General features: G+C 43.1%; 1 protein-coding gene across 3 annotated transcripts; it reads right to left on the bottom strand.

Annotated features, from left to right (window-relative positions):
* Nucleotides 1-6,744: 6,744 nt before the first annotated feature.
* Nucleotides 6,745-17,317, bottom strand: LOC125535220 (uncharacterized). Of its 3 annotated transcripts, none has more exons than XM_087542819.1 (12): nt 17,152-17,317; nt 16,885-17,071; nt 16,690-16,803; nt 16,469-16,538; nt 15,993-16,189; nt 15,602-15,881; nt 15,197-15,432; nt 12,929-13,004; nt 12,746-12,851; nt 9,078-10,445; nt 7,766-8,397; nt 6,745-7,632 (listed from the first exon to the last, which is right to left on the bottom strand). In XM_087542819.1, the coding sequence occupies exons 4-12, from the start codon at nt 16,487-16,489 to the stop codon at nt 6,904-6,906; spliced, it is 3,645 nt and encodes a 1,214-aa protein (XP_087398945.1). In that variant the 5' UTR covers nt 16,490-16,538; nt 16,690-16,803; nt 16,885-17,071; nt 17,152-17,317; the 3' UTR covers nt 6,745-6,903. The 3 variants fall into 3 exon arrangements, with proteins under 3 accessions (XP_087398945.1, XP_048554224.2, XP_087398944.1); XM_048698267.2 differs by having other exon boundaries at nt 16,469-16,529; XM_087542818.1 differs by having other exon boundaries at nt 16,469-16,626; nt 17,152-17,304.
* Nucleotides 17,318-17,328: the final 11 nt, after the last annotated feature.

Genomic DNA, 17,328 nt, shown 5'->3' with positions numbered 1-17,328 from the left:
TTGGATCGGAGGGAGTATTAGTTGCTACCCTGATCAGTCTCGTCGCCTTTCGGCAAGGGAGGAACTGAAGTGAGGGAGCAATATATAGCATGATGAAAGGAATCAAGAACACGGTTGTCTATCTTGTACTAGATCTCAATTAGGAGTAGGACTCTACCGAAGCTTTGCCCGATCTGGGTGCCGTTTTTTCGCTGCTGCCATCTACTATGATTACTCAAGGTTAGGCAGCAGCCATTTTCTTCCATGAAAAGCAAAAGAGGGAATTTAGATATATGGGATCACATATGTACACATGTGCTAAAATGTTCCTGTGATAATGAACTGTTTCTATGCAGTAGAGAGTAGAGACCTTTTCTTCTGTCATATATTCAAATTATATGCATTCAGAAATGGAACTTGCAGCAATTGTGTGAATACTCATGCATCACACACAGTAATGATGCAGGTAGCCCTTCAGGACAGGACATGGCAAAAATATGATTGAATGTATGTGCATGAAGAACTTGCATCATCAACCAGGCACGGACACCCATGCATTAGCCACCAGGACACAATAATACGCTTGTTCCAATTCGTATACAAGGTCCAATTTGTACACAAGGGAATACAAGCTTGCAAGCATCAGGAGACACTTGCACCAGTCATCAACTATTTCTGGAAAAGAACTTTTTTTTTAAAAGAGTAGGTGAATGATAACATACATCCTGGAAGTCCTAACTTTGCCTCATAATTAAGCTGTTTCTAGCTCTAGTTCTTCCTCTACAAAAACAGCGTGCTGAAAAATATAGTTGGCAAGGCAAATTGTAATGGATGTAATCGGAGATGACGACAAACTTGGACGGCATTTGCCGTAGGTACCTCTCTCCGACTTGCATGATCACAGCCTCAGTTGTACTTGCACCTACTGCAACAAGTGATAAGAAAATAGGCAGTTTTCCGATTAAATTAATCCATGAATAAATCATGAGTATGACATTGACAGTATTGATAACACACTGATTACGATCTAATAGAGTATATACTACGCATATAGTAGAAACATCTACGCATATCGTTAGCACTGCTACAACAGAAAGAAACATGAGAGGGATAAACGATGTATACCCTCCAATCGGCCATGCGGCGGCGGTGGCGGCGGCAGTAGCCGCGGCATCCTCGGCGGCCTCGGCCTTCTCAGCGGCGGCACGGTCGGCGTCGGTCGACATGGTGATGACGAAGGTGATGTGGACGTAGATGAACAGAAGTGAGCAGTCGCGTAGTCGCTACCCAAAAATCTAATCGCCCCTCTCCCGTACAGGATCCGGAGAGGCAGTGTGCGGCTGCGCGTGGAGAGACGTGGGCTGAACCCACGTCCAAGTCGGTAGCCCACGATCCGACGTCTCAGATCATGGCCCCACCTGTCAAAGACTCTCCGTTCCTGATCGGCAAAAAGAAGCGCATAGGAGTGAGCTCGGCTCGGCTCAATCCCGCAACCCGCGTCGCGTCGCGTCGTGCCGAGGCGAGCGGAGGAGGAGGAGTGCGCGAGGGCCTCATCTCTTTTCAAGCTCCAATAGCATGAGGAAGAGAATCCCTTATAAACCACTCCAACTCTCCTTCCACTTTCGGGGTGGGACTAAACTTCCCACCACCTTGTCATGCCACCTACATGGGCCCTTACAGATCAAATCTGAAATTTCATATGGGCTCTAGGCCCATCTCATATTTCAACAATCCCCCACCAGATCTCAGGGGCCCAGTTTGTCCTTTGTTCCAAACGTTGTTTTGATATACCAGCATCTCAATGGAGACCGATTAAGGTTGAGCTCCACCTAGACCAAGTAGTTACACTCCTTCACAACTGAACAATGGACTATGCCTTGAATTGTCAGTTTGGCGTCAAGAAGTTTCACCACAAGTCTCACTGATACGAGGCTGCCGAAGGCCGACCCCTCGGGTGGAGCATATTAGTCACACTCCTGGCCTGTTCATGAGCTTGCTAGAGATCACCCCAATCTCATAGACTGTGACCAGCAGTCGGGCTCATATAGGTGTGTTCCTCCAAAGATCGCTCTGTAGAATAGCATCTTGCTTATGCATATAAGCCTTGGAACACATTAAGACAGTAGTCATCCTTCCATACAGTTTCCGAGAGTATTGCATCTCCAACAGAGTGGGTTAGTAAAGTTACTCTCCTCAGTTCACCACTGGCTTGTTTTCCCAGGTCCTACTTCACGGGATCTCCGATCACATAGGTTGGGTTACTATCATGGCAACTCATGTGGGTCTCATACCCATCTCCCTTGATGCGTTATCTATCACAACACGTGATAGCCCTTTAGTAAAGGGATCTGCCAGATTCTTAGCCGTTTGAATATAATCCAACGCTATCACTCCGGAGTTCCTTAATTTTCTGACAGCTTTCAATCTCATTTTTATGTGTTTGTTGGACTTCATGTTGTCCTTTGAACTCTTCACCTTGACAATAACTGTTTGATTGTCACAGTTGATAAGGATGGCCGGAACCGGCTTCTCAACCACTGGCAAGTCCATCAACAGATCTCGAAGCCATTCTGCTTCGCCACCCGATGTGTCTAATGCTGTTAATTCTGCTTCCATTGTCGATCTTGTTAAGATCGTTTGCTTGCAAGACTTCCAGGAAACAGCACCACCTCCAAGAGTAAACATATACCTAGTTGTGGCCTTCATCTCATCAGCATCAGAGATCCAATTCGCATCACTATACCCTTCAAGTACCGACGGGTATCCGGTATAGTGAAGTCCATAGTTCATAGTACATTTCAGATAGCGCATAACTCTCTCAAGAGCACGCCAATGTACATCACCCGGTTTGGAAACAAACCGGCTCAGTTTGCTAATAGCAAATGCAATGTCAGGCCTCGTTACGCTCGCTAGATACTGGAGTGAACCAACAATCTGAGAGTATCTCAATTGATCTATAGCTGTGCCTTTAGACTTTTGAATCAGCACACTAGGATCATATGGTATTTGAGATGGTTTGCAGTCCGAATATCCAAAACGACTCAACACCTTCTTAACATAATGGGATTGCAAAAGTGTAATCCCACCCTCATCATCTCTCAATAGCTTGATGTTCAAGATAACATCAGCCACTCCAAGGTCCTTCATCTCAAAGTTCTGAGATAGGAAAGACTTAACCTCCTCGATTAACTTGATATTAGTCCCAAATATCAGTATGTCATCAACGTACAAACACAGTATAACTCCTTCGCCCCCACCATAGCGATAGTATACACATTTTTCAGCCTCATTAACAACAAAGCCAACAGATGTCAATGTTTCATTAAACTTGTCATGCCATTGCTTAGGCGCTTGTCTCAGGCCATACAAAGATTTCACCAACTTACACACCTTTCCTTCCTGACCATCCATCACAAAGCCATCAGGCTGTTGCATATAGATTTCCTCCTTTAGCTCTCCGTTTAGGAAAGCCGTCTTAATATCCATCTGATGAATGAGAAGACCATGCGAGGCCGCCAACGAGAGTAATACTCGAATGGTGGTCAGTCTGGCCACAGGTGAATAAGTGTCGAAGAAATCTTCTTCTTTCTGGGCGTAGCCCTTGGCCACAAGCCTAGCCTTGTACTTTTCTATCGTACCATCGGGCCTAAGCTTCTTCTTGAACACCCACTTGCATCCCAGTGGTTTGCAACCATAAGGACGTTCAGTAAGCTCCCAAGTCCCGTTAGCCATGATGGAATCCATCTCGCTACGGACCGCATCCTTCCAGTAGTCAGCTTTTGGAGATGCATACGCTTCTGAAATAGAAGTGGGATTATTCTCCATGAGGTATATGAAGAAATCATCACCAAAGGTCTTTACAGTCCTTTATCTCTTGCCCCTACCAAGGGATTCCTCATTATCCTCCTCAGGATTTTCATCATGTGTTTGATTATAATATTCCATCGGAATGGCAGGTTCAGAAGTCTCCTCAGATTCCTGTCTAGAAGTGCTTTGTACATCTCTCATGGAAAAAATGTCCTCAAAGAATGTAGCATCTTTAGACTCCATAATTGTACTGACTTTCATGTCAGGTACCTCAAATTTCACTACTAGAAATATATAGCCAACACTATTCATAGCGTAGCCCAAATTAACACAGTCCACAGTCTTTGGTCCAAGCTTACGCTTTTTGGGGATCGGCACATTAACTTTTGCCAAGCAGCCCCAGGTACGTAAGTACGAGAGTGTTGTCCTTCTCTTGGTCCACTTCTCGTAAGGAGTGATCTCGTTATCCTTTGTCGGAACTTTATTCAGGACATGACATGATGTCATTATAGCCTCCCCCACCATGCCTTGGATAAACCCGACGTATCTAACATGGCGTTAACCAAATCAGTTAGAGTACAGTTTTTTCGCTCGGCAACCCCGTTTGACTGGGGTGAGTAAGGAGGCGTCCTCTCATGAATAATGTCGTGTTCCACACAAAAGGCATCAAACTCTTTCGAGAAGTACTCTCCACCACGATCTGACCGGACTCGTTTAATTTTCTTTTCAAGTCGATTCTCAACTTCTGCCTTATAGATTTTGAAGTAGTGTAGAGCCTCATCTTTAGTATTTAACAGATACACATAGCAATATCTAGTGGAATCATCTATCAAAGTCATGAAATATTTCTTTCCACCTTTAGTCAACACACCATTCATCTCACAAAGATCAGAATGTATGAGTTCTAGTGGCGCCAAGTGTCTCTCCTCTGCTGCCTTGTGAGGCTTGCGAGGTTGCTTAGATTGCACACACGAATGACACTTAGAACCTTTGGCTAAAGTGAAACTCGGGATTAAATTCGATTTTGCTAGTCGCGTCATAACACCGAAACTAATGTGACAAAGACGTGAATGCCATACTTCAGATTCATTAACACTCAAATGAATATTGTTCACGACTTTATTACATAGATCTGCAAGAGAAAGGCGGAACATGCCTCCGCATTCATAACCCTTTCCAACAAATAGTCCATATTTCGTAACAACTAATTTATTAGACTCGAATACCAACTTAAACCCTTCTCTATATAGAAGGGAGCCACTAACGAGGTTCTTCTTGATGGCGGGGGCATGCTGCATGTTCTTCAGCTGCACGATCCTTCCCGAAGTAAACTTCAGATCGACCGTGCCAACACCAAGAACAGAAGCACTCGCGCCATTCCCCATCAGTACGGACCCGTGACCTGTGGCCTGGTAAGAAGAAAACAATTAAATGTCAGCACACACATGAACACCTGCACCTGTGTCGACCCACCAATCGGTGGACGGCCAAACTGAAAATACAGCAAATAAATTACCGTACCCAGATGCACCACCCTCATTGTTGCTCACAATCATATTGACAGACTTGGAGTCATGCCCTTGTTTCTTATACTTGTTTGGGCACTTGTTGGCCCAATGTTCAAGCGAACCACAAGTAAAGGAGCCCTCATCCTTCTTGTTCTTCTTGAAGGTCTTCTTACCCTTCTTCTTAAAGTCGGCACTCTGTTGGACACCGTTCTTTCCCTTGGGCTTGTGGGAATTGGAGTTCTTCTGATGCACCATGTTGGCCACAGAAGTTCCTTCGACCCCTTTTCCGTGCGAGTCCTTTGCCCTTGAATTCCGCTCAACACTCAGATGGCCAATGACATCCTTCACAGAGAATTCACGTCTCTGATGTTTCAGAGTGGTGGCAAAGTTCCTCCAGGAATTGGGAAGCTTAGCGATTATGCAGCCCGCGACAAACTTGCCCGGTAACTCGCACTTAAGAAGCTCAAGCTCCTTAACAATGCATATTATCTCATGTGCCTGCTCCAATACAGGACGGTTTTCAACCATCTTGTAATCATGGAACTGCTCTATAATATACATCTCGCTCCCTGCATCAGCAGCCCCGAACTTAGATTCGAGCGCCTCCCACAAGTCCTTGGCAGACCGCACATGCAAATATGCGTCAACCAGCTTATCTCCAATCACGCTCAGAACTGCCCCGAGGAACACGACAGTGGCCTCCTTGAACGCCTTCTCCTGATCAGGAGCGATCGTTCCTGTGGGAGTCACACCGGCGACCCAGAACACGTTCATGGCAGTGAGCCATAAGGTGGTTTTAGTCTGCCAACGCTTAAAGTACGTCCCCGTAAACGGCGACGGTTTTAGTGCAGCAGCAAAACCAGAATTCGAAAAACTCCTACACATATGAGGTTTTTGGATTGATAAGAAAATAGGCAGTTTTCCGATTAAATTAATCCATGAATAAATCATGAGCATGACATTGACAGTATTGATAACACACTGGTTACGATCTAACAGAGTATGTACTACGCATATCGCTAGCACTGCTACAACAGAAAGAAACATGAGAGGGATAAACGATGTATACCCTCCAATCGGCCATGCGGCGCCATGGTCTCGACATGGTGATGTGGACGTAGATGAACAGAAGCGTAGTCGCTACCCAAAAACTTAATCGCCCCTCTCCCGTACAGGATCCGGAGGCCTGAGTGAGCTCGGCTCGGCTCAATCCCGCAACCCGCGGCGCGGCGCGGCGAGCGGGGGAGGAGTGCGCGAGGGCCTCATCTCTTCTCAAGCTCCAATAGCATGAGGAAGAGAATCCCTTATAAACCACTCCAACTCTCCTTCCACTTCCGGGGTGGGACTAAACTTCCCACCACCTTGTCATGCCACCTACATGGGCCCTTAGAGATCAAATCTGAAATTGTCATATGGGCTCTAGGCCCATCTCATATTTCAACAACAAGCAGGAGATCAAGTTCTGCCATTTCAGCATTTATTACTAATGAGATGGTTGGGAAAGTATCCCGCAAAAAAAAAAAGAGATGGCTGGGAAAGTAATAGTACAGATGGCGAGGGCAACATCTTGAAAGTTACTTGAAGCTCAGTAAAAAAATAAAAAACATAACTATGCTCCCCCGGCAAATTTTGTTGTGAGTGATATGGTTATGGCAAACGCAGCCACGACAAATGCTACTGACCATAACAGACTAGTAGATCCTGAAGGAACCACCCACACTGGCTGTATAGCACTGTGCTGAAACAGCAGGATGCAGACGAGTCGTAGAGTACCAGCTCTAGCCCGTATAGCTCTCAGATGAGCAAAGGTGGATGTGACCCAGGATCTTAAGAAGCCGAAGAACAGCTGGGAGAAAATGCCCAAGCCTGCAATAAGAATGGGTAAAAACCCAGTACCCCCAGGTAACACCAGGAAGAGTGCCAGAGCCACAGTGATCATCAGACCCAGGGCTGCGACAACAAGGGCAAATGTCCCAGTAATCAGGTTTTTCAAGCGCGCCCAGCCATCTGACATGGCAAAACCAGCACGCGCACAGAAATATGTGGCCGCTGCAGAGCAGACAAACGCGATGGAGTCGGAAACCACAAAGGTTTGGAAAGCAAGCACATTGAAGGGAGCGTCCTTGTCCATCTGCTTGATCACGTTGAAGGGCGCCAAGAGTGCTGCATTCAGGATGAGTACCGCGCACACGGCCAGCATGGATGCCGACTTGCCCACTCTTTCCGATTCCTTCTCCCAGTCTGGTTTAACAACATCTTTGGCAAGCTGGTCCCAACTACCGACACCAAAATCACCACCGCCATGCAACAAGTCGAAAAATATCCACTCCCGAGGCCCCTGGTAGAATGCGCACACACCATGTTAAAAAAAACAAAGAAAATGCCAAGATAATAAATATACTCTCCAGTGCCAGTATCGAGCCCAACTGCCTAGTGAGAATTATATATATACAAATATAAACATCACATACCTTCATGCATATCACATCAGGGTGAAGCCTCAAGAATGCCAGGTCAAGAGACGTCCGCCCCTCCTTGTTTGCAAAGTTGAGGCAAACCTCCCTGTTCTGCATTAAAGTGCATACAACTTTCTCACTTGCATTATTTACGGCTAGATGAAGGGCAGTATTCCCATCTTGATCCTCTGCGTTCAGAATTTTGTTGAATTTCTTTTCACCGCAAACATAATCCACAATATTGAGCTTTTCCTTCTCGACTGCAACATGAAGGAAGGTCTGGCCAGAAGCATTGCGTGATGTCTCGCAATAAGAACACTCTTTGAGCAACTTCTTTACTGTATCAAGTCTCCCATGTGCAGCGGCAATGTGTATGGGCATCGATCCCGTACAGTCCACATACAATGCGGAAAGTGGGTCTTTTTCCATAATAAATTCTACGATACCCGAGTCTTGGGGTGGTTTGCAGCACAGAAACTTTATCACAATATTAAGATCTCGTTGCAACTTGTAGAGTAGGAACAAAATAGTGTTGTGTTCCCTGCGTTCCAAGGAGAGTGATGCCAAAAAATGCAGAGGAGTGCTGCCGGATTCATCTACCTGCGATGTAAGACCTGCCTTCCATTTCAGCAGAATCTCAACCAGTCCTGCAAATAGCGTTAACAAGATTAACTGTCACTTGGTTTATGAAATTTTACTACCAAATTTCTTAGTTACTACTGTACCTCTGTATCAAAATATAAGTAGCCTACAAAAACGTTTTATATTTTGATATGGAGGGAGTAGAATGCAATAACAAAGAAAACACAAAGGGCACTATAAATATTGGGTTCTCCTTGCAGAGGACCAAAAATAATCAAATGAGAAAAGGATGTCTCCACTATCTTCTCTCCCTGAGGAAATACGCTAGTTGTAATTTCGTGTGGCTATAAATTGAGTTGTTTTTATCTTTGGATGCAGATGCCAGTGAAGAATGTTCTTCCATTATCCTAAAAAGAAAGAAAATATGGGGTAAACTACCTAGGCTCTATCCTCATGCGGACAAGTGCAAGCAGTCAGGCCTTGTTAAAAGCTCCTTTTGGAAAGGAAAACAAGAATAATGGGAAACTGCAGACAATAATGTGACGGTGAGAGTGCATCAGCGACGCTACATATATATGCTGCTGTCTCATGTTACTATGATTACCTGGACTAGAAATAATTTGCTGCAGTGTTTTCTACCGTTACAGTCGCATTGATTCAAATCCATATGACACAAGATGGAAAAGGTAACACCACTAAATGCCTTGAAAAGGAGTGGAGGGAAGTAAAATTGCCAATTACATACCTTCGTCGAGGAGAACCACGGCAGCATGCAATGCAGTTTTTCCTGCAGGGCCTGCAAATGATGCCGAATACTTGTTTTGCTTTCTTGTGAGGGCCTCAACGATCTCAATCCTTCGTATAGTGGTAGCCAAGTACAGTGGAGATATACCCTCATTGTCCACTATCTGTACCAGCGCGGGCCAGCCAGAGTAATCAATTTTTTCGTCCATCGAAATTAGTGCCTTCACAATCTCAGCATGGCCGTGCCGCACTGCCTCATGTAAGCACGTTTCTCCTTTGAGATTTTGGGCCCTCAGAAACATGGCAATACCATCCTTGTTCTCGTCCTCCATATTTTTCAAAAAATATTTGACTCCAGGAGCCGCACGATTCAGTGTTGTATCTCTGTTCAAAAACCTGGGAATTGTGTTCCAACCAAGATTGGCAGTTACTGTATCTGTATCCTCTTTCATTAAATGTCCCAAGAAAAGTTTGCCAATGTCATTACCCCCTCTTGCAGCTGCACAATGCAGTGGTGTATCTCCACTGTTGTTCACTGCTAATAAAAGCACTTCTGCGAGGGTTTCATGGTTCTCCAAGATGTCATGCAATAGTTCAACATTTCCAAACCTTGCAGCAATATGGAGCACCCCGTCCCCATCGGAGGTGACTCGATGACATGTACTAAGAAAATCATAGGATGCTAATGCAGGATCTGGTGCACCAGATGCCGCAGCGACTTCTCTAGTGGAACTTGCATGTGCATTAGCAAGCACGCTGGAGCTTACAGTGGATACCTCTATGGTAAGTTTATGATCAGATGGCCCATTATTAGATGGACTAACACCACCATGCTCTCCCTGATATCCAGTGCTAAACGCTGCAGTAACTTCTCTACTGGAACTTGAATGAGCATTAGTGAGCTCGTTGGAGCTTTCAGCAGATGCATCTGGCTCCGCTGTCATGGTAATTGAATGATCAGCTGGTACACTGCCCTGCTCTCCCTGATATCCAAGCGCCGCATCAGCTTCTCTACTAGAACTTGAATAAGCATCATCAAGTTCGTTGGAGCTTTCAGTAGATGCCTCTGGCTCCGTGAACAAGGTAATTGAATGATCAGATGGTGCATTATTAGATGAACCAACACCACCATGCTCTCCCTGATATCCGGTACTAGACGCTGCAGCAGCTTCTCTTCTGGAACTTGAATGAGCATTAGCAAGCTCATTGGAGCTTTCAGTAGATGCCTCTAGCTCTGTGCCCACGTTAATTGAATGATCAGATGGTGCATTATTAGATGGACCAACACCGACATGCTCTCCCTGATTCCCAGTACCAAGTCTAGTGCCTTCCATCGCAACCTTGTGCAATATGCAATCCATCATCTCCCCTGTAGAGAACAGTCACCTAAAGTTCAGTCAAACAATGCTATAAATTACTAATTGGTGAACAATTGAGAGAAAAAGATGGGATCTAGACTGCGAAATTGGTGGGCCCAATAACAATTCTGTAGATAGATAGAAGTATATGGTAACGTGTGTCGCAGAGAATTGAGTTGTATCACAAACACAACTATATTTAGCAAGGATTCATCACAAAGAGATACTTGAGTACAAATACAACTATACATTCCTATGCGCAAGATGCAGAGAGAAAACTGTAGAGTCAAAGCTTTATTTACATTTTTCATGATGATATTTTTCATATAAAGATTGTATATGCATTAGGTCTAACAAACAAAATCATAGAAATCACAAACAACTATCATATAAATCATAAAAACTGTTGAAAGTTCAAAAGAGGAATGGTACAAACAACTATCAGCGATATAAGTTCCTCAATTTTTTCTGCCCAGCTTTCGCGCTTCTTCGAAATACCACTTGAAACTAATGACTTGAATAGTGGATGGCCGAGAAAGCATGTATATAAGTCAATGAACGTAATTTTTCGAAATGTCAAAAAAAAAGAGTCACACATGTCAATGTTGGAAGTCTTCTAGTTCATGCAAAAAAAAAAAGATCTTATGTCCTGCGCAAAAAATAAAGCCGAGTTTAGAGAGGACCTTCCCCTAGTACGAGAGGACCAGGAAGGATATATTCGCGAGATCCGGGTCACAATTTGTACTCCTTCCGATCCAAATTAATTGACGCTAGTTTGGTACAAAATTAGTACAACTTTGTACTAGACCAGTGTCAATTAAAAAACTAAATTTGTACTCCCTCAGTGGATCCCTCCCATAATATAAGTACGTTTTTTACGCTACACTAGTACAAAGGATCGGAGGGCGTACCTTTTTTGCTTTTTTAGAAAACTAAATTTGTTTTTTTAGAATATGGATCTGCTTCTTTTGGCATGAAATTTTGTGGGCCTGATAAAAGACTCAAATATGTACATGCATAATATTTTTCGTGTAGGTGCACCCAGGAGCCAAACCCCTCTCTTTCATCCCCAAACCAAAAACATGTAGTATATCAAATAATATAGATTATAAATAAAAGACTGAAATATGTACATGCATAATATTTTTTTAGTGTAGGTCCACCCAGGAACCAAACCCACTCTCTTCCACGGTCACATATATCTAATAATATAGATTATAAACAAAACTGACAATGTTTTTAGATAACGAAAGTGAACATATCCAGTTTCCACACCTTTTGTACCGAAAAATACACACATCCCAGTTATATGTTTTAAAACTTCTTATAGAAAGTGATTTATAATAATATATATAGCCAGACACCAATAGTGCGAACACCTAAATAATATCAAAGTTCTATATATAAATAATACCAAGTGTGTAATTACAATAAACAGAGAAATTTGCAAAAAAAAAAAACAAATGATTGAAGGTTGCTTATCAGTCTATGACAACCACTAGGAAACCTTGCGACAAACTGTACCACAATTGAGATTTTTTCTATCTGAATGGCACTCTGTGCTTGCTCTGAGGTGAAAAAAAAGTTTTCCCAGTTTCATTTTAAAAAGTAAACATGTCAATATTCAAGTACTCTGTGCTTGTAAATTTCCATGTAAAATAATATCAGTTCTGCACCTATACGAAAAGAACATGTTCTTCAAATTTTGCGTTAGTAGGGCACTAATTTTGTTAGTTTTTCATTGGACATAAATGTTTCTTTGTTCACTCAATCTATTATTTCTCAAATTCGTCGGTGTTTACCCGTTGTGTACAAAGATACACAACATCGTGGGCAAAGCAACTACTTTGATCTAGAACAAATCCTACCACCTAGCTAAAGCATTATTTATCTAGAGAAGAGCATATCAAGCCTCATTATATATGCAGACGTGAATCCAGGGGTCTGGGGTTCAGTCCAGCGCTATTCACAACGAGTACCATTGGTATAATAAGATGTGTTCGTTTGTACTGTCGTATATTTGCCTGCGATTTTGTGCATGTGGGTGCACTCAACTTTTTCGTGACCAGTGCCGAAGCCAGCATTCGTACAAATCGCATTTTTAGTCAGGTTTTCTAACTTACTTGATGTATATTGTTCTTCAATTATAAATAGGTACTTAAGTTTTTCACCAAAAATAATAAGTGTACATCTGTACACGTATGTCCCTATGTACCTCTTCCCATGGGCGATATGGTGTGTGTGTCAATGTGTATGTCCACCATATTAGGAATAAAAAGTCGACACTAATCAAGGCTCCAGAGCATCTCACCAGGAAGATTTTTAATCTTCAAAGAAACTTCATCGGGCAGATTTACATTGTCATCCTTGCACAAGAGTATGTATGCCAAAAAATCCTTCCGCAGCTCCCTTGATTCCTAGTAACATATGATATCCAGTTAAGTATTTAGGCCAAAACGGGGAGAAAACATCAAGGTGCGTGGTGGCCACTTACAGTCGGAAACCATCGAACAAGTTGATGGCCGTCCCACAAGCGCATGAAATTGAATACGAAAAATCCACTATCACCGCTACAAGTGCAACGAGAAAAAAAGGGTCAAGTATTTCACACACAACTACACAAGATACAAAGGAAAATAATCGAGGCAAATTACATGACAAGTGTGGATGCTCCATTGTGTTTTCAATCAGATGTTGGAATCTATCTCATATTTTCAAGGTATTGATTTCTACTGTACAAAGTAACGTCTCCACTATCCAGCCATGTGCATGATTCTCATCAACAAAAAAATGATCTCAGTAGCTAGAATATCTATTGGTGGAAATTTACCTATGAAGCCACGACAAAGGAGATAGATTCCAACATCTGATTGAAAATCGACACCATTAAGAATGTTGACTTTGGTGTGCAAATGTTTGGCTTTTGTAAATAAAATGATATTCACCACAACAATAAAATATATGTGCTTATTAGTACTGGGTATATGGTTCGGCCATCCATAAAGGTTGAGCCACTCACTACTACTCCCTCCGTTCCTAAATATAAGTCTTTTTAGAGATTTCAAATGGACTACCACATACGGATGTATATAGACATATTTTAGAGTGTAGATTCACTCATTTTGCTTCGTATGTAGTCACTTGTTGAAATCTCTAGAAAGACCTATATTTAGGAACGGAGGGAGTAGCACATTTTCTCATGTCGCCTAGAGCGACTCAATAATTGTTGTGGCATCCAAGAGAATCCAGCTGGTGTTAGATGAACCTAGTTCAATCCAGGAGTATCCAAAGTTAGTTCAGTCCAGGAGTATCCAGAAAAGTCCAGGATTATGCAGAGTGGGTAGGTATCCTAGTAGAAGTAAGTAAGAATAGTATCTAGAGTTAGTTCAGTCCAGGAGTATCTAGAGAATTCAGGACTATCCAGAGTTGGTAGGAGGCCTAGTAGAAGTAAAGAGTCTTATCGGTTGTGTTCAAGTCAGTTTGGGATAGCTCTGTAAAGGAGCAGTTTGTGATAGTTCCCAACTGTACTGTTCATTGAACAGTGCCTGACTTAGAAAAAAACTAAGGAAGACAAGCAATGAAATATCTAGTTCATACCTATGCTTCTCTTTTACCCCTCTAATTCTCCAATCTTTTCCCACTACCCTTCTACAGTACCATGATGGCCATACGGCAATGACACTTGCGTCCAGCGAGTATCCCACGCTACAACCCCATAGCTAACATCGGCTACAACATCTTATGGTATCAGAACCTACCACCATGGATGATGATGCGCCTGGAAAAAAATATCAATCCCAATGATGAAGTCCTGGCAACGAAATTCACAAGGAGTTTGCTTCGTTGAATTTGTGAGTCAAGGCACTGGAGGAGAGGTGAGGGTGCCCGGAGTGTTAGTAGCAACTAGCAAAAGCACAGGTAACTCTGATTTGGTACTTGTTTTTTTCATCCTTGCCTTAACGGCAAGGACGCCAAACTTAATCTGTTATTTAAGCACATGATACTAAAGAAACTAACTATTTTTAGCAAAATAGGTCCATCTTCCATCTCACATTTATTCCATGCTAAACCAAACTGCATAAATATAGTCAGAAAACGGTCCAGTTAAAGGTTGCTAAACAGTGGTGTGCTGAACTTATTTTAAAACTATGCTCATGGAAAAGTAGCTAAGGAAAAGTTATTGTCTTGTTTGGCAAACCAAATCATAGTTACCTCTTGAAATACAAAACAAAACATTAAATTTACCCAAGGAATGTCTCTGATATGGTTTTCTATAAAGCATGACATGATTTGAATCTCAGTTGATTGCGATCATACCAAAAGCTGATAACCAAATGACAAAAATATGCAAAAGCAGTTCACCAAACAAGATTATCATATGCCACCATAATCCTAGACACAAAAAAAATTCTACATAACTTATTGCCTTTAGACCGTGCTCTTCCTGGCATATGGTCCGGTTGCTACATGTCCAGAAAAGAGCACGGTGTAATGGAAGAGAACCCTACAGCAACGGCTAGACAAACAATGACAAGGGATCCTACATCGACGGCTAGACAAAGTGAGACAAATTGTGGGACCAAATAAGTTAGAAGTTCCTTTTGTTTTTTTAAATGGGGCAAGATAGCCATTTTCAAAAATTAAAAAGAAAAGAGTGGTCCAGTTAATTTAGAACGAAGTTATAGTTGAACTTTCACAGCAGACAAATTAGGAAATGAAACAAGTTTAAGAACTTCAAAACAATTAGTGAAACAGAACATACCTGTCCTGTTGTCTAGGTACTTTGGGAAACTGGTACTCCCAGCTACGAAAATCAATTGCATAGTTCATGGTTACGGTAAGTGCATCACAGATGTTGCATCTCGTTTTCTGGTGCCGCTTGGTGGGATCAGCACCTTTAGTGGTATCTGGTCGAGAGTCCAGAATGCTGAGCTTCTGATCACACATGTTGAAAGCGTATAAAGTCCATTGGTGATCATGAAAGACTGGGATGAATACCTAGATACAAACAAACAACACTGTTTAATTTGTACTCACTAACGGAATCCATTTCATATGCATATAACTCAAACTGGACTGGTTTAATAGCATAACAAGATCACGTTTACAACACAGCTAATTTATTCACCCTAGCTTTCTTGTAGAAAGTGCGAGAAAGAGATCATACCATATGTGATTGTGAAGCGTTATACAGTACTGATCCAGCATAGAATACTTTTTTGAGATCCTTGGGATCCAAATGTCGACTCATTGATTTTTCTGCCCATTTTGAATCAGCATAGTGCCTCCAACCGAGGCACTTGGTATTCCAAAAGTCACGAGCATCCTCTCTGCCCATGTTGCTAACAACAAAATTTAGCCAATTACTCATTGCTATTTCTTTTTTCTGCTTTTTCTCATCGTTCATCATTTTCTCAATCTTCACTAATTCCGGAAGATCTTCAAGGCTTCAACAGATAACACCCATATATAGCGTGGAAAAGCAGTAAGGAACCGCATTATGAGCAAAAAAATAGACAAGTAAAAACCAGTAGATGTTGATGACACGTATAATGTACTATTGCCATATGGGTGATGGATTAGTGGTAATGTCATGATACAAACCCTCCAGTACTTTGGTGTCTGGTCGATGAAGAGATTGTCGTTTCACCAAGAAAGGAGACTTCAATGCCTTGCTTGGCTCAACTAGAATCTTTGTTACGGGAGCAACTTTATACAAGGGTGCCCCTGTAGGTGAAACAATTCTTGGTGTGTCCTGTATATCGCAGTGCACAATCAAAGAAAAGTGAAAACAATATAATAACGAGGACAGTGGAAATTATACAGTAAGCTGGAATCAACAAAACTATCAAAACTGACATAAGGGATTGCACAGATGCATTGTCATCAACTTCAGCTATTACGAGAAACCAGTATGTGTCATCTAGAGTAAAGATATGCAGAGGTGACAAAAGCGGAGCCAAGGATTCTGATATTCTTTTGATCAATATAAAACCGGATGTCTGCTGAAAAACAAGGGACGAGTAATTAGCACCTGAATATCCGGAGAAGACATTTGACAGTGATGTCTCTGCCAGTCCTGGAGGAGATTAACACTGCAAAGACTGGTGACGGATGAGAGAGCTCCTTGGCGCAGCTTTTGTAGACGGGCGTGGCTACCTACCCATTACCCGGCTGGAGCTTTCCCAGAAACTACAAGGTACAGAGTACGTACGTACATCATAATGTAATCTGTATAAAGGCGACTGCACCTACCGTTTGTTAAAGAATTGGATGCTCCACGCTGATCCGAGGTGAGATGATAAAAAACGGTTGAGCGCGTAGATCTCGGAAAGACCAGGAGAGTTGACTGCGTTTGAAATGCCCAGCCTGCACAGGACGGATTCAGATTTCTGACAGATAAGGAGAAGAGAAACTGAAAAGGGGCTGAGGGCCTGTGAGAGGTAGTACAGGGTTGGCGTTAGGCCGTTAACCTCCCACGCCAGCCGGTCCCGGATCTGGCGGCAACCGCGGCTCGTTGGCTCTCTGCAGTCGGGGCAGCTGGCTGGCGCCTGGCGGTTGGAGTGCTGGGCGCCGTCTGGCCTCCCCTCGGTGGCGGGGACATAGTGGAGGGCGGGTATCAGCGTCGGAGGTGGTTCTGCAGCACACGGCGAAGGTCAGAACTGCTGTCGAACAGGAAGCACGACTGAATCGAACAAATGCAGAAGAGCTTCTTACCCTCTGAACCAACGACGGAGAAGGGGACTTGCAGGCCGCAAGTATATGTACTAGGAAATTGCTGCCGTTTGGCTCTCTCTCGTCGGCGCCCATGAGGCTCGCCGGCTGCCGGAGACGGGGGAGAAGGGGGAGGTCTGGAGAGTGTACAAGAGAAAGTGGTGGTACAGTCAGCGACGT

The sequence above is a fragment of the Triticum urartu genome, chromosome 2A (genome assembly GCF_056163025.1).
Source record: "Triticum urartu cultivar PI428250 chromosome 2A, HENAU_Tu73, whole genome shotgun sequence".
In the NCBI taxonomy this organism is placed as follows: Eukaryota; Viridiplantae; Streptophyta; class Magnoliopsida; order Poales; family Poaceae; genus Triticum; species Triticum urartu.
Note: the sequence above shows the minus strand (reverse complement) of the source record. Positions and strands in the feature narration are given on the sequence as shown.